The sequence below is a fragment of the Sarcophilus harrisii genome, chromosome X (genome assembly GCF_902635505.1).
Source record: "Sarcophilus harrisii chromosome X, mSarHar1.11, whole genome shotgun sequence".
NCBI lineage: Eukaryota > Metazoa > Chordata > Mammalia > Dasyuromorphia > Dasyuridae > Sarcophilus > Sarcophilus harrisii.
In genome coordinates, this window is record NC_045432.1 from 75199871 (window position 1) to 75218450 (window position 18580).

The following is an 18580-nucleotide window of genomic DNA, read 5'->3' on the forward strand; positions in this document are numbered from 1 at the left end:
CGTACAGTATCATTGTTGAAGTGTATAATGATCTCCTGGTTCTGCTCATGTCACTTAGCATCAGTTCATGTAAGTCTCTCCAAGCCTCTCTGTATTCATCCTGCTGGTCATTTCCTAAGAGCTAGTTTTTTAAAATAGTACTTTTTTAGCACTTGTTTGATTTTCCCAATAATCCTGAGAGGGAAGGGAGGGAAGGAGAAAGCTGAAGTGGGCAGAGGTTAAATGACTTACCTAGAAGCACAGAGGCTTTCCTGACTCCAAGGCTCACACTGTGTCTACCCAGTTGCCTCTAGATAGTTGTTTTCTTTCACTGCACATCCTCTAGCAAAACCTGGATGCCTGCTTGTCCATGTCGGTATATGCAGATATCACTTTCAGACAGAGATTGGATGTTTCCAGCTTTGTCCTTTGTAATTCTGAAGTTTTCTGTTTCTGAATCTGCTCAGTTCTAGCTTGGCTGCTCGTTGTTGCATCCTCAGGAATGCTGCTCAACCATTTTGAGTGTCTCAGAATCACAGAAAAGGTGAATGTTGGAGACAGAGAGATTTAGGCCTGATGTAAAGAACGCTCAGGTTCCTTATTTGTAAATGAGGGCTAATTAGATGACATTTGCCACCCCTTTTAGCTTTTAATCCTATGATCTGACATCACATTACAAGTTTAGGAAATTAGTAAATACTTAGGAGAGTTCTGTGTGATCTTATGTTGTGGGTGAAAGATGAAATGACTGAGAAAACAAAGGTTTGAGCTTCTGAGCATTTCATTTTATTTAGCAATACATGCCAGTTACCCAGTAAACTGGGACCAGACTTCCTCAGTTTAAGTCTGGACCCTGAATACATAGGGAGACAGGTTTTTATGTATTAAACACAATTAATATTTTGGTGTATATGGGGATTTCATTATTAATGGCCTCCTTAGGCTCCTGTTTAGGAATGGAATCTCTGGGTTGTATGAACATTTTATTCACTTTATTCACATAATTACAGATTGCTTTTCAAAGTGGCTTAACTGATTTATAGCTGCACTAATTATTCACTTGCCACATCTGTTGTCCCCCACTTTCTCTTTGGAGAGGATGGAAATGAGTGTAATTATTTGTCCTTTGGAGCAAGACTGGTCATTGTAATAAATTAAAGAGAAGATTTTGTGAGGATAAGCTTGACCCACATGCATTTGTAGAGTGTAAGGAAGGAGCCAGTATATAAAAAAAGATTGAAGTGGAGGAAGGGAGGGATATAGACGAGAGACAGACAAAGACAGAGAAACAGGGAGAGACAGACACAGAAGATGGAGGAGAAGAAAGGAGGAGATTTGAATCACAAAGTGCTTGAAGTTTGGGAAGGAAATAGAAGTGGTGGGAGAGAATTGTGGAACTTCAAGGTTTAGGACTCAGTGAAATTCCCAGATAATATTGCCAGCAGGTTTTATAAAAGAAAGATTGACTTCTATTGAAGTCCTGTTCTCTCCTCTCCTTTGGGAAAGTCAGTGCCATGGAGCTCTTTCCATCTTCCCATTCCGGCCATCACATTGAACTCCCTCCTCTCACCACTGGATTATTTAATAGAAGGTTTGGTACTCAGTCCCCTTGCCTAGAAGAAGCATCCAAGACAGGCAGAACTCTGAATTTGTTGTGCTTCAGCTAAGGTAGAAAAGACAAGCCTAACAGTTATGATCTCAAAAGAGAAAATAGATGATCTTGAGTAAAATTCAACAAAAGGTAGACTGAGGCATATTCTCTCCTAGCAAAATAACATTTTTATTAACAAGGACACTATAACCACAGACCTTAAATAGGAACTCAGCTCCTTTTTTATAAGCATTGAACAAAGAACAGAATAGGGTAGGTGAGGTAGTATGAAACTTGCTTATAGGTTGGTAACATTATGGGGATTATGAATCATATTGATTATGTAGATGAGGTGTGGGGAATTTATGTATGATTTGCTGGAAGTTGGAAATGAAGGGTTAGCAATAACTTTGTCTTTCCCTCCTGTGACTAATAAATATTCATTGTTTGAGTCCATCTGCAAAGTTAAAGATAGTAGATCAGATTTCTTTGGCTAGCAAACCAGAAATCCTTGATAGCTTGGTGGTATAAAGATAGTAGATCAAACTCCCTGGTGTGTCCCCTTGCATTCTTCAAGCATAGCAGATTTCCAGGAGACAAGAATAGAACATCATTTAGCAGGAAAACTGTTTTTCTAAACTTAACTCCATCTGAATTTCTGCACTACGTTAAGAGACAAAGAATCTTGACTTAGGTAGTAAAAGGACAGTATCAGTTAGGTGTAAATAGGATCACTGAAAATTGCTCCAATTATCTCACAATTAGATCTCTTCAAGATGTAATTAAAAGATATATTCAGAAAAATTACCTTCTGCTAAATGATAGCATAGAAAATGACAGAATATTAAAAGTAATTTGCTTTTGGTATAGCATCTAAATTCTAGAAGGAAAAAAGTTATGTGAGGAAGTAGATAGTAGAAGTATAATATTGAAGTAACCTCAGTTACTTCTCAGATTCTATATAAATCTGATAATATAATAAACAAGAAAGAAATTAAAGTGATAGATAGAATTTTAGTAAAGTTAGATATGATAGACTTCAGAAAAGAATTAGAAGAGAAAAGAGGATATTCCTTTTTCAGGTATGCATAGCACTTTTGCAAAAACAAACCATGTTTTAGGGCTTAAAAAGTTCACAAACAAAAACAGAAAAGTGGAACTATTAACTGTATCCTTTTGGGAACATCATATAATAAAAATAATATTCAATAAAGGACCTTTGAAGCATAGATTAAAAATTAATTACATATCTAATTTTAAAGAATGAGTGGGTCTAAGAACAAATCTTAGAAACTTTCAATAATGTAATTAAAGATAACAACAACATTGAAACAACATTCTAAAATTTGTAGAGTATAGCTAAAGTAGTAATTAAGGGAAATTTTATATTTCTAAACACTTGTATCAACCAAAGAGAGAGAACAGATCAACATATTAGACATGTAAGTATAGAAAAAACTAGAAATAGGACAAAATAAAAACCCCTCAATTAACCACCACAGTAGAAATGCTGAAAATCAAAAGAGAGATTATTAAAAATGAAGCAGTTCTATCTACTTGCTAGATAAATAAACTTGAGTTAGTTTTATTAAAAAATCCAGTAAAATTGCTAAAGAATTGATTAATTTGATGAAGAAGAGAAAGAAGAAAACCAAATTAACAGATTCAAAAAAGTAAATGTGTAAAGGCACAGCAAATGATAGCAAAACAAAATTATTAGGTCCTATTTTGCCTAACTATATGCCAATAAAGCTGACAATCTATCTGAAATGGAATAATATTTATAAAAATATAATTTACTTAGATCAACAGAAGAGGAAATTAAATACTTAAATAACCCTATCTTAGAAAAAAGACATTGAGCAAGATTTAAATGCACTCGCTAAGAAAAATATGCAGGACCAGAGGAATTTACAAATAAACTGTACCAAACATTTAAAGAACAATTCGTTCTAATACTGTATAAAGCATTTGAAAAAAAAAATAGGTAAAGGAGTCCTACCAAATTCCTCCTATGATCCAGATATGGTTTTCATACCTACATCAGTTAGAACAAAACCAGAGAAAGAAAGCTATAGATCAGTTTCTCAGATGAATGTTTGATGCACAATTTTTAAACAAAACATATCAAGGAGATTATAACAATATATCATAAAAATCCTGTACCATGAACCAGGATGGACTTACACCAAGAATGTAGAGCTGGTTCAATGTTAATAATCCTATGTATTATTGAACATAGCTATAAAAAACAGCAAAAGATTATATGACTATTTCAATAGATGTAATTTTTTTTAATAAACTACCACAGCCATTCCTATTAAAAACAATAAAAGCATTGGTATAAATGGAACTTTTCTTAAAGTGGTAAGTAATATTTTTCTAAAGCCCAAGCATAAGCATTACATGTAAGAGGGATAAGATGAAGGCCTTTCCAATAAGATCGGAGTGAGCCAGGGATTTCCATTATAATCATTGTCTTTCGGTTTGTACTAGAAATGCTAGTTGTAGCAATGAAACAAGAAAAGGAAATTAAAAGAATAAGCATAGGGAAGTAGGAAACTATAGTATTACTTTTGGCAAATGATAATATCATATATTTAGAGAACCCTACAGAATCAGCTAAAAAGCTAGTCAAAACAATTAACAACTTCAGCAAAGTTACAGAATATAAAATAGATCCACAGAAATCATCTGCATTTCTGTACATTACCAATAGCATCCAGCAGGAAGAGATAAATTCTATTTAAAATACCTATAGACAGTGTAAATACTTGGAAGTCTACCTGCCAAGACACAGGAACTATATACACACAATTACAAAACACTCATCATACAAATAAAAATTATGAATAAGATAGTCCGGATGGCAGAGAATCTAGAGTTATAATGAAGAATCACCTATCCAGCAGAACTGAGTATAATCCTAAAGGGAAAAAAATTAATGAAACCAAGGACTTTCAGACATTCCTGATGAAAAGAGCAAAGCTAAATAGAAAATTTAACATTCAAACAGAAGACTCAAGAGAAGCACTCAATAAAGTCGAACTGTTTACATTCCTTTTTGGCAAGGTGATACATATAACTCCTAAGGACTTTATCATTATTAGGGCAGTTAAAAGTTTATAAAGACAGGTGGCATGAGTGTGAGTTGATTATGTTGGATTCATCCCAAAAAAAAGTAAAAAAGAGATGCATTGGGAGAAGGAAAAAGGGAGAGGAAGAATGAGGTAAATTTTGTCATATAAAAAGAGCTATATAAGGAAGAGCTTTTACAATGGAGAGGAAAATGGAAGGGGGACATGATGGTTTTAACCTCACTCTCATCAGAATTAATCCAAAGGAGGATGTAATTATGTTTATGTGTCTGTGTCTAGATATATATCTCTATCTCTATCTATCTATATACAAAATTTATATATTGTATGTAAGGTTCTGATTAGCTTTCTGGAGGTCTTAGGACCAGCCTTGTTTTCATCAGAATAATCACCAAGAGAATAATCAGGGATAAAGTCCAAAAGTCTTTATTGTCTCCTTCACAGTCTGTCTCCTTTGCCTGAGGCTGGCTAGCTTTCTGGAGGCCCTCAGAATGGGTCTTGGTTTCAGTGCAGGAGGCAGGAGAGCCACCACAAAGGTCTCTATCTTGAAGTCTGTCTCTGGCTGAGTTTGTCCCAGTTTATAAACTCTATTACGATTATATAATTACAGTATACTGAGTATACACCAATCATTATAACACTAGGGAACCATTATTTGTTGTAAGATTAAATCAATCATACTGAACTAGAGAACTCACATGCTAAACTAGATAACCATTGTCTTATCAATTTCACTGAGTTAACAGCTTGTTTAAATCAATCATACTAAGCCTTAAGTATATTTTCCAAAGTTCCTGTCCTTTACAATTGTATGCAAGTAGATACACACATATGTGTATGCATTGAGTTATGTATAGAAATGTAACTTATCCAATAGGGAAATCATGAAGAGGGTGGAAAAAGAAAGTGCAGGGGGATGATGTAAGAAAAGAAAGATTAAAGGAGGCAGTGCTTAAAAGCAAAGTAGGCTTTTGAGGAGAGATGGGATAAAAAGAGAGGAGGAAACAGAAGAAAATGGGATGGAGGGAAATAAACAGTAATCATAACTGTAAATGTGAGTTGGATGAGCTCATCCATAAAATATTAGCAGATAACAGAATGGATTGGAAAACAGAATCCAACAATATGTTGTTTACAAGAGATATTTGAAAGGGAAAGGGACAAAGAGTTAAAATAAAAACCTGGATCTGAATCCAGTATGCTTCAGCTGAAATAAAAAGGCTGGGATTGCAATCATAATCTCAGATAAAGCAAGAGCCAAAATAGAACTAATTAAAAGGAATAATCAGTGTAATTACATTTTGCTAAAAGATACCATGGACAATGAAAAATATTTTTAAAAATCACAGAAAGTTTGTCTAATAAAGGTCTCATTTTTAAAATATATACTGAGTGTAAAAGTGAGTTGGATTTTTTAAAAATAAAGAGTTATTCCTCAAAATGTAAAACAGATAATGTTAAAAAATAATTAAATAATGAAGAAATGCATTAATTTGAGTAAGGAAAAGGCTCATGAAAGGAAAGGTTAAGAGCAAGAGAGACACTCAACCAAAGCAAATTTTGCCTTCAAAGGGTAGATTATGGAGGGAAACAAAAAAACTGAGAAACCACTGAATAAATTGTGGTATGTGAATGTATTAGACTATTATTCTACCTTAAGAAGTGATAAAAAAAAAGGATGGATTCAGAGAAACCTAGAAAGACTCATACGATATGGTTTAGAATGATGTGTGCCAAACTACAATTTCCACATAGAATTCTGTTCTAGAAGGTTTTTGTCCTTTCATTTCCCCCTTTCCTGTTTACTATAGGGATAGGGATAATCATTAGACCTGCAATTTCATTGTTATAGGGAACTTCCGGGTGAGGAAATTCCCCCCATCACTATGAGTTGGCACCTTCTCTGCAATTTATAGTCACTGTGCTACTACTGTTGTTCCATTTGCCTTTGTACCTACCAGTAAATATCAAGATGTATATCTGTATGTAAATGGTTGCTTGCATATTGTGTCCCTCATTAGAGAGTGAGCTCCTTAAAGTCAGGGTTTGTATTCCCAGATTTTGGCATATGTGTTCAGCAAATAATAACTGCTAAATAATAATAAAAGACTAAATGACTATTACCTATAGGATCTTGGGCAAGGTCACTTTTGTACTCTCTTGTCTTTGGGTCCTTTTTGCCACTGTATCCATGAGCTTGTGACACCTGAGGATTTGACTTTGCATTACCAGGCCACCAAGCACTCCTTAGAGAGCTAATATAACTCATGACATATAGAATTCAATGGTCTGTAATTATCTCTTTGCCTTTTCTTTCTTTTTCATTAGACTGAACTCTTTGAGGGTTGGTGCTTTCTTTGTATCTTCAGTGCGTGGCACATAGCAGGTGCTTAATAAATATTTGTTGACTTGTCTATAGATTCATATCAGAGATTCTGTTGTACGGTTTTTGAGGATTCTTACGAACCTTATGTCCATTGTCACCTCATCTCATATTGGTGGGAGTTAAAATTGAAGACAAAGGGGTAGGTGAGTTTTCAAGGTAGGTAGTGTGGGCATGAAAGGGGAAGAGCAAGTTTAGGTGGGAGGAAGAAGAGGAAGCTGTATGGAAAGGCTCTATTAAGGAACTAGCAAGAGGCTTAGGAGAGGATACATAAACCCTTGATTAAGCACTGTTTTCTAGAGTGGGCACTGCCTTAAGTACAGACAATACAAATATAGGCAGTCAAGACAGTGTCTACCCTAAAGGAGGAAGAAAATAAGTGCAGGTGTGTTGGAAAGCAGGGTGTTTATGGGAGGGAAACCTGTAAGATGAGGCAGACTTGGAGAAGGAGTAGGCTGAAGGAGAGTCCAAGCAAGATCGAGATGAAATGGTGGCTACAGGAAAAAGTCACCAGTGAGAGGGACTAGTTGTAGGCCAAGGTATGTCAGGGGTGGCAGTGTTGGAGGTAAAAAGGAAGAGGAAGAGTCTGGAGAGGATCTAGATAATGTCTTGAATAGGCTCACAGAAGTCAGGGAATAGCAGAAAATTCAGCATTACCGTGAGTATTCAATAAGAGAAGGCTCTCTTTTTGTAGACAACAGATAAGGAGCCACTAGATAAGTTGAAAAAAGATCCTTGGATTTGGCAATTAAGAGATCATTGGAGGGGCAGCCAGATGGCTCAGTGGGTAGAGCACCAGCCCTGAAGTCTGGAAGACCTAAGTTCACATCTGACCTCAGACACTCAACACTTCTTGGCTTTGTGACTCTGGGCAAGTCATTTAACCCTAGTTGCCTCAGCAAACAAGAAAGAAAGAAAGATGTTTGGAGATGATAATTTTAAGTAGAATGAAGACAAATCAAATTTATAGTGACTTGGGGTATGATTAGGGTGGTAAAGTAATAGAGGTTGTAAGTGTAAACTTCTCTTTCTAAAAGTTTATAAGTAGAAGACAAAAATAGGACAATAGCTTGGGGATACAATAGGGGCCCTGGAAGGTTGGATTTTGTTTTGAAAAACGGGGAGAGAATAAGTTTACTGTTTTCTTCCTCTTTGTCTACAGAGAAGGAGAGATTGAAGATGGAATAGCATTTTGGAGGAGATTAGAAGGGATGGATCAGAGGAACAAATGAGAAGCGTAGCTATGGCCAGGAGGGAAGTAGCTTCACATCAGAAGACCATCTCAGGGAAACAGGAGTCAAGGTCATGTGTTGTGAGGAATGTGATAGGAAATCATTAAGCTAGAAAGGATCGTGATTTTGTAAGGAGGGGCCCATTTGAACTTAGGTACTATCAGTTTGCAGTGGATGTAGAGAATCGGGGTTATCCAGTGGTGGAACGCTGACCAAAAAGGACACAAGGGTAAAGGAGAGCCATGTTGAAATGTCTAGCCATCAGGTCAAGACCACAAAGAGTAGAAGGCTGTGAATCAAGAACAGGAAAGGAGAGATAAAGCAGGGTATTAAGGGGGGTAAAAAACAAATGAAGGAAGAATCTAGGAGGGGGAGAGGTCGTGATCATAGAATGAAATTTCAGAGTTCGAGATCCTAGAGTTGGTTTTGGTGATTGTGAAGTAAGGCATAAACCTTCCAGTGGATGGTAGAAGTAAGACTATTTTATCTCTAGATTTTTCAGCATATTCATGTTGAATTTTAAAGGATTTTTAAAAAACAATCTTCCCCTTTATCGTAATAGTATAGGTAGTGTTTTTGAATCCCCAAATGTTTCCATGGTTTTAAATTCTTGTGGCTCTGTTATTTCAAGAAGAAAATTTAGTGAAACAGATGGGAAAATGGTTAAGCTTTTGTTTTCTTTTCTCCAAAAACAGGAGGTATCAATAAAACTTAACAGTTGGTTGTGCTAAGGGAATCAAAATTTCATTTATGATAATAAAGTACAAAATGTTGAAATATACAAAAAAATCTATTTTGATACACTGATATGCCCGTGTGATTTTAGAAGGAAAACAAAACAAATTTATAAAAACTCTGGGAAGTGTTGGTTCCCCTTGGGACTCTGGAGTTAGATCCATTATCTCTTGTGTTCCCTGACAGATATGTTTAAAGGGTAAAGTACACATATTTAAATTCTTAAATATCCGAGCATGTTGCAGAATAGAGAAAAAGCCAGACTCCTTGGATCTTCCTTCATTAAGTAAAAGAATTCCATCCCAGCCTCTCACAGACAGGTAAGTTGGTATCAATAGTGGCAGGACTGTGCAATATTTAAACTTTAAATATGTATATAATTTTCTTAATTTGAAAACTCTATTATGAATCCTAACTGATATTTTCAGTATAACTACTTGAAGGAATGTTGAGAACAAGTCTTGTATCCAAAACCCATCCTGTTGTGCTTTGTGCTTTGTGAAATTGGGTGGTAGGTGCAGTTCAGCAAGCATTTATGGAGTGCCTATGGAGTATCGAGGGCTGGGGTTCCTTATGCACACAAAAGGAAAGAAAGGTGTTAACATAGGGCTTAGGAAAAGGTTTGGTGAGAAGAAGCACAGTTTTTTCCTTTTTGAAATTCAGGGGATTTGGGGCTTTTTCAGAAAAGAAGGGTATGTTACTGGGGAAATATTTTTTCTTTTTGTTTTAGATGTGGCAGATATAATTATACGTTGAGGAAAAATGCTCTAATTGGGCTTTAAAACATTAAATTCATATTTTTATAGCATGGAAGATTTCTATCCAAATAAAAACCACGGTCCTGACTCTGGTATTGGAAGTGATAATGGAGAGAAAAGATTATCTACAACTGAAGTAAGCCTTGTTTTTTCTTCTGAGAAAATGTATTTTAAAATTGTCCTTAGAGTTTGAAATAAGCACATGACAAGAGGTATGTATATGCTTGGATTTTTCTTTCATTTAATTTATTTTTACAAACTTTTATTCATTTTGAACTTAAATGTTCTTAAAAGAGGATTCAATATAAAACTATGATTTTCCATTTCATACTTGATTTTTTTTTGAAAAAAAAAACTATGTAATAAATACTACACATCATTTTTGGAACTACCCCGCTGTCCTGTTCTTCCTTCTATGTTTTCTTTTGTTCTCAACTGGGCCCTTTTTATTTTTTTTTCTCCCTCCCTCACTACTTTTTTTATAACAGATTTTTATTTTTCCAAATATATGCAAAGATAGTCTTCAATATTCACTTTTGCAAAATAATTGGTGTGTGTGTAAAATATTATACATTTTTCTATTTATCACTTCTTTCTCTGGAGGTGGATAGCATCTTCCTTTGATAGATCCTTTGTAGTTGATTTGAGTAATTATAATACTCAAAATGACTTAGTTGTTCTTAAAAAATATTGCTGTTACTTTGTACTTTGTACAGTTTTTTAGTTCTCATTTCAATCAAGTCTTTCCATGTTTTTCTAAAATCAACCTGCTCATCATTTCTTATAGCACAGTAGTATTCACAATCTTTTACCACAACTTGTTTAGCCATTACTCAACTGACAAGTATCCCCTCAATTTTCAATTCTTTCGCCATCACAAAGAGAAATACTGCAAACATTTTAAAATAGTAGGCTCTTTTCCTTTTCTCCCAATCACCTTGGGGAAAATGCCTAATAGTGGTATTACTGGTTCTTCGGGCATTATTTGAGATTGTTCTCCAAAATGGGATCAGTTCACAGTTCCCCTAAGAGTGTAGTAATGTCCCAATTTTTCCACATTTCTTCCAACATTTGTCATTTTCTCCTTGTATCATTTTAGCCAATCTGAGAGATCTGAGATGTCATTTCAGAGTTGTTTTAATTTTCATTTCCCTATTCAGTAGTGATTTTTAATATGATTTCTTCATTGAAAAATTGTCCATTCATATTCTTTGACCATTTGTCAATTGGGGAATGATTTATATTCTTATAAATTTGATGAAGTTCTTTATATATTTGAGATATGAGACCTTTAAGAAACAGAATATAAAAAATTTCTCCCAATTTTCTTTTTTCTTTCTAATCTTAGCTTTATTGGTTTTATTTGTACAAAAACCTTTTTTATTTAATGTAATCAAAATTATCCATTTTATATGTCACAATGGTCTTCAACTATTATTGATTCATAAATTGTTCTCATTCATAAGTCTGATAGATAACGTGTTCCTTGTTCTCCTGGTTTTCAGGTGATATCTCCATTTATATATAGGCCACGTATCCATTTTGACCTTATATTGATAAATGGTAAAAGGTATTGTTTCATGCCCAATTTCTTGCAGACAACTTTCCAGATTTCCAAACAACTTTTTACTAAATAATGAATTCTTATCCCAAAAGTTTAAATCAAGGTTAATATAATCATTTGCTATTGTGTATTGTAGTCTCCTTAACCAGTTACCAGATTGTTTTGGTAATTACTACTTTATAGCGTCATTTTTAATATAATGCTAAACCTGCATTTATATTTTTGTTCCATTAAATTATTTTAATATTTTTGATCCCTTTGTTCTTCTAGATGTATTTTGTTAATTATACTTTCCAGCTTAGTAAAATCATTTTTGGGTAATTTAATTAGGATGATATTGAATTAAATAGGTAAATAAAACTGTTATTTTTATTGTATTGGGTCTGCCTAACCATGAATCATTTCATTTTTTTAAAAAAAGGATGTCAGTACTAATTTGGTATAGGATTTCAACAGGTTAAATTTATTTACAATTTTAAAAGTAGACTAATGCATCTTTCAGAATTATACTTTTTGTCAAAAACTGGACATAACAAATATTCTGATATTTATTTTGTTAGTAAAGATGCAATTTAACTAAAATATGTTGCAACTTAATTTTTGTGCTGTATTCCCAATGTTGTTACTCTCTTATTTCTCATAGCCATCAGATGATGATACTATCAGCCTTCACTCTCAAGTATCAGAATCAACCAGAGACCAGACTCTAAGAAATGACAATCACTTGATGGGAAGCAAAGTTGATTCTCATAAAGGTAGTTCATTGATGGGGTATTTCCTATTTTGGGTGCCGACTCCTTAGCGTTGATCTGGGCTCAAAAGCCAGGTTTAAATGTAATGACTGCCTGTATTCCGTATTATGATGGATGTAAAGCAGAATGATAGTATAAAATTCTTATTTTCTAATATATGTAAACCTGTACTAGACCAGGAGGTGTATGATTACATTGACCCCAACCCAGAAGATGTAGCGGTTCCTGAGCAAGGAGATGTGCATATTGGATCATTTGTCTCTTTTCTGAAGGTAGGAATCTCATTTTTGCATTACTGTGAATGAATTTTTCCTTTGATCTCACAAAAATGGACTGAATATCTGAGTTTGGCCTAACAACACATATAAAAATTGTATTTCTTTTACTTAAGGGGCGAGAAAAATATTCTGAGAAATCTCAGAAGAATGAAGAATGGGGAGATGAGAAAAGGTAAGCACGTGATACCTATATAATTCAAAAAATAATTATATGGTAGTTATTTGTCAGATATTCTAATTGAAATATTTATTTGAAAGAATTGAGGTGTAATTATTTGCTCTGTATTTCATCTGTGTGTCCTTTTTTGATTAAACTTGGCTTTTTATTACTTCACATACTTGTGGGACATAGTCATATTGGAAATTACTGAAAACACATCGTAAGCTGCTATCTGGACAGAGAACAGAGCATTTATTGAATGCCTGCCAGGTTGCAGGCACTGTGCTAAGTAATGGGGACAGAGCTTACATTCTACTGGAGGAAGACAATATAAGTGCAGGAGATGGAAGGCTCAAGATCTGCACCCAGCGATGTGGATGTGGTTGGGAAGGGCAATGGAGACCGGGCCTAGACAAGAAAAGGGAAAGCCTTGCCCGTCTGCATTTCTTTTTGAAACATGATAATACACCTCTTAACATATTATACCTTATATATTCTTGGCATAGGCAAATGCTGATGAGCTTGGAGTCTTGAGAGATGGGATTTTGCATCTCATCTCTAACTCATTGATTGTGACTGTGAGCAAATCACTTCATTTCTCTAAGCTCCACTCTCTGTGTTCTCCATGTGATGCTCATCCACCAAGTGTTTATTGATGCTGTAAGAAAATTACTTTGTAAGCCTTAGTGCCGAATAGCAATCTAAGTTATTTATACTTGGTGCCTCCAGGTCTCTTCTTTCTGTTCTCTTTACAGGTCCCTGCCCTCCCCCATCTTGCCCTCTTTAAAGTTACCAATGAGCTTGTAATGGACATGTTCTCATTCCTCAGCCTTCTGATCTCTTTGCATTATTTGATACCGTTGACCACCATTTCCTTCTGGATCCTTCTCCTTTGTGGGTTTTTGTGACTGCTTGCTAGGTATTCTCCTACTTTTCTAGACTGATCCTTCTCAACCTCCTTTGTTAGATTTTCGTGTCTTATAATGTCTGGGCTAGCTTTCTTGAGGTCCTCCGGATGGGCCTTGGTCTCAGCAGGATAGTCACCACGAGGATAGTCAGGAATAGAGTCTAAAGTCTTTATTCTCTCAGTCTGTCTCCTTCACAGTCTGTCTCTGTCACAGTCTGGCCTAGTCTTGATCTTAGTGGAGGAGCGCAGGAGGCAGGAGAGCCACCGGGAGGATGGTCAAAGATGGAATGTTCCTATTTCCAGTCCTCTCAGCCCTTAGATACCTTCATATGGTTACATCATTCTAGCACACAGAGTATGTGGGAACTAGCCAATTATTACATCACCATGCTAAGTGCTAAGTATTTATAAACTAGAGAACCATCATCTCATCAATCACACTGAGTAAATACCTTGTTGTAAGTATCCTTGTTTCAGGTATACTTCTGCAGAGTTTGGGCCCTCTACAGTGTCTCTCATGCCATTTCCTGTGTCCTCTGAGGCTCTGGCCTGCATCCTCTTCTCTCATCAACTCCTATGAGTTCAATGACCTCTCTTCAGTTCTATATATTCATCCCCAATCTGTAACATCACTGTCTATTTGGATGTCCTGAAAAGAGCCTGAGACAACTCTGAGTACAGTGATTGGACATAGAAATGAGAAGTTCAGATGCTTTCTTATACAGTAGCATATAACACTAAACAATTCAGTTGACCTCGGCCTGCTTCAGTTTCCTTATCTGTAAAATGCAGATGATAATAGCACTTACTTCCAGGATTATTGTGAGGACAAAATGAGGTAGGTGTGTGTGTGTGTGTGTGTTTTGTTTTTCGTTTTTTGTTGAGGCAATTGGGGTTAAGTGACTTGACCGGGGTCATATAGCTAAGACATTAAAAATGTCTGAGGTCTGATTTGAACTCGAGTCCCCTTGACTTCAGGGCCAGCATGCTATCCCCTGCACCATCTAGCTGCCCCCAAATGAGATATTTATAAGGCTTTTTGCAAACCTTAAAGCACTATATTAATGTTCTTCTGATTATTATTTATTTCAAATCTGGTCTGGTCAAAACAAAAATCATCGTCTTTTTCCTCCCAAAGCCACTGCCTTCTGAAGTTCCTATTTCAGTCTCCCTGGTTTGCGAGTCACCCTCAACTCCTTACTCACTTCTTCCCACACTCCCAGGATGTTGCCAGCTCACCTCATTTCTTTTTCCACGTTATCACAATGCCCTCCAGTCATACAATCATCAGCCTAGTTCCTATCCAGCTGTACAACAGATTCCTTATTGTTGGCCGGCTGCAAGTCTCTTCCTGTTCTGGCTGAAAATATGTGGGTTGGATGACACCATCTCTGAACTCGAGAAACTCCAGGGTTTCCCTTTTACCTTTGGGGTCCCATAGTGACTCCAATAGTTTCCATTTCAAATTCTTCACAACTGGCTGCACACCTATCTTTCCGTTCTTTTTTTACGTGACTAAGCTTCATGTTCTCATATCCCAAATCCTGACTCTGCTTTTGCATAGGCTTACTGTCCCCAGTGCTTGGAATGGTCTTCCTCTTCCCCTCCATCTTTTAGAATCTCTGGCTTTCTTTCAGACTCAGTAGAAAGATCACCTTCTGTAGGAGGCCTTTCCCTTTGTAAACTTGAAAGTGCTATATAAATGCTAGTATTGCTAATAACACCAATTGTTATGTTTTTTTATCTTATGCATTTATGATTTTAATGACTGATGGCATATTATTAATCATATTCAATCACAGTGATTATTATTCATAATAATAATGTATTAGTTCTACTATATTAGAATCCATCATTACAATTATAATATTTATTCATCATTTTATTAATTATAAATATTTTATTATATATTAATCCTTCTCATTAGCACTGACATTTATTAATTGTGTATCCAGACAACATTCATTATAAAATATTTATTTATTATTATTGAAAAACAGGACCTATTTCTTTCTCTTTCCACACTTCTTTTTCTGTGGAACGTATTACCATTCTCCTTGGCACCAAGACTTTTCACTGTCTTTGTCATTGCCCATTTGCAATTAAATACAATAGCCGGCTGATTTTACTTTTTCTGATTTTACTTTTTCTGTATCTTTTGGATTTACTGTCTCAGCCTTAGATTCCAGAGGGAACCAATAGTGACTTGAAAGGTATAGAAGAGACAGTTAAACAGGTCTTCTCATGTTGTAATTTCATCTACTCTCAAGGTTTTTAAGGTATTACTAACTGGTTCTTGGATGAGTTTTGCTGTGGTCGTCATAGCTGGAAAAGGAAGGAGAGAGGCATCTTTTTTTGCCTGGGTATTTATCCTTTATGAATAATATCAATGGCTTTTTGATTTGATGTTACTTTTCTTGAAAGTTTTGCTGATCTTATTTGAAAGTTATATTTGGCATTTTGTATAGTTTTGAAACCTTTTTATATTTTGGTTGCCATTTTTTCTTGTCAGAAAACAGAAGTAAGTAGTCGATGTGTGAAATTTTTCTTCTGTCAAGTGGGAATGTTTATAGTGCTTGAGCTATTTCAGTTGCTTAATATGGAAATTCTCAGTGTTTCTTACCAGAGTTGGAGTGAGGGCTTTGGAAATGTCTGTGACTGACTCCTGCCTAATTCCTGTGGCCCTTCATTTATTACATGCGTGTGGAAGCTGCAACACAATAGACTATTGAGTTGCTAGCCAAGACTGTCTTTAAATAGCCAGCAGGTCACATTTCAAATGAAGGCCCACTAAACTGTCAGCTCTATGAGAGCCCATCCAGGTTAGTGTTCAGAGTGCAGACATTGTTTAAAGGAGAATTAAAATGGTATTTATTTCCCAAAGTGGGTAGAATGACCTCTTTTTGGCCTGTTTTAACCTCTCTATCCACTGGGGCATAACAGCATTTGTCTCTCCTTTTAGGATTCAGAAAGAGCAATTCCTTGCAGAAGAAGAGGATGGTGATTTGAAGGAAGTTACTGATTTAAGGAAAATAGCTGCTCAGTTATTGCAGCAGGAGCAGAAGAACAGGTATTTAATGAAGTCATCAGATTGAAATAGGAAGCTTATGTTAAGCACATTATTTAAAGTATATTAGATTTATAGTAAACATTGGACCCTCTTTGGAGGATTTTCAAGGGCATAACTACTGAAAATGTAATGGGAAATATTTAGGCAAATGTATGCTGATGTGTGTGTATGTGATTATAGCTTAGAAATGTGAATATATTTTAGAGAAAATCTTTCTAAGGCAGGAATTTTTAAAATAATCTTTAGTTTATTTCAGATTTCTAGGGTGACTTCTCCCTAAGTGATAAATTTATTTTAATATATACACATTTTTTGTTGTGTGTATGTGTGTGTGTGTGTGTTTGTATGTGTTTGTACAAATATACAATGTCCAGTGCAGTTTTAAGCGTTGATTATTTTTGGAAGCATAAATGCTACAAACTTACCCAAAACATCATTTGAAAGCTTAAGTATTTAAGTGTTATTTACACTTACTTAGTTTTGTGAATGTTGAATGATAAAATTTTAATTATAATAAGAAGGAACGCCTTGCCATTGTGCATCGTAACTGTGACAATTTTTAACATTTTCTGAGATCAGTGAATCTGTAGAGGAAGTTCAAAGTTTGAAAATCAACTAAAGCAACATATTGCTCAAAGTTGGAGTCTAATAAGAAACCAAGGAGTATTTCAAACACTGAAATAACTAACTTCAAATATTTTTTTTGGACCTGTAGCATTTATTCTTCTGAAGCTATTAAAGCTTCAACCTGCATGAAGACTTGGAACAGCCTCTGTGAGTGTGTGTATATAACATTATAACACACCTGTATATGTATATATTTGTATGTGCACATATACACATAAACATCTTGTTTGCATGCATGTTTGAATATTAGATAAGAAACATTTAATAGTTTTGTGTATGCTTAAAATAAATATTTGAATAATTATCATGTGCCTTTAAAAGATTCTAAAATGAATATTAAAACTCTTTGGGGCACCTTGAATCATATAGCTGATAGAGATTGGCTAAAACTTTGTGCTAAAGAATTCAAGCTGATAGGCTCCTGTTGCTTTTTTTCATGATCTGTATTGCATATGCCCAGCCACGGGCAGCCCTGAGGTCCTGGGAATGTGAATCAGTGCAAAGCTTTCCTAATTATTGGCAAAAAAAGGAGTGAAATTCCCTTCCTTACCAAGGTTAGGCTCATGTAGCATCTCTTTATTCAAAGAAATTACATGCTTTAGATGGCAACATAGCAGTGAAATTGCTGATATCTTAAGATTTTTAATGGTGCAGATGTGGAGTAGTCATGATTATTGGGCTCTTGTATCCTCACGGGAGTGTAGCACAGGAACTCTCAAAGCAACAGGTCTTTTTTGTTTGTTTTTATTAACATAAGAGAGGCAGTGTTGCCTAGTGGACAGAGATCCAGCATTGAAGTCAGAAGGCTTCAAGTTTGACCCTTGCCAAATACCAGCTGTGTGACCCTGAGCAAAACAATCTCTTTAGATAATTTCTTCCTTAGGAAACTCTTCAAGATTGTAAATTTTTGAGGTGTCAGTGTGCATTGATAGAATTCTCTTTGCCAATGAAATCACAAGTCCAATCCCCAAAATGTTACCATCTTTTTGGAATGGTGCAACTGGTGTCCCAGGCTTTATGTTATCATGTGTGCACTTTTCAGAGGTCATTGTGATCTTTTATTTGCAGGTAGGCTGTTTAAAAAATTTTTTCTTGGATAGTCAGTGAATGGCATGCCGATATACAAAATATCCTTTAGTTTTCTTCTATGAAAAGGCCTGGACTAAAATATTAAGAAACTTATTAGACTCCTAACCTTAGAATAGCAGCATAATAACTGGCCCGTGCTCTTTCTCCATGTCTGATGTGCCTTCTTTCCTAATGATTTATGTCTTTTGTATCATTCGTGTCTCCATTTTCTGGGATGCCTTTATTTCTCCATCTTGAATCCCGTGATTACTCTCCATTGGGCTTTCTGTACGCTGGCCACCTGTTAGCTTTTTTCTTAATTTCAGAGATGAAGATGGAGGAGGTCAGCCCAGTTTTGCCTAATTTGACTACTCCCTG

The 18580-nt window shown here is 35.4% G+C and overlaps 1 protein-coding gene across 5 annotated transcripts in view; it reads left to right on the forward strand.

Annotated features, from left to right (window-relative positions):
- Positions 1-18580, forward strand: part of LRCH2 (leucine rich repeats and calponin homology domain containing 2) — a 91227-nt gene that overhangs the window by 41834 nt on the left and 30813 nt on the right. For all 5 annotated transcript variants that reach the window (XR_004230628.1, XM_031944939.1, XM_031944940.1 and 2 more), the window contains exons 6-11: positions 9205-9338; positions 9825-9912; positions 11984-12095; positions 12267-12364; positions 12484-12542; positions 16400-16507. Coding sequence is in view for 4 of the 5 variants with exons in the window: in XM_031944939.1 (XP_031800799.1) it covers positions 9205-9338; positions 9825-9912; positions 11984-12095; positions 12267-12364; positions 12484-12542; positions 16400-16507 (599 nt within the window). In the remaining variant the exon portion in view is untranslated. The remainder of the gene's footprint in view (positions 1-9204; positions 9339-9824; positions 9913-11983; positions 12096-12266; positions 12365-12483; positions 12543-16399; positions 16508-18580) is intronic.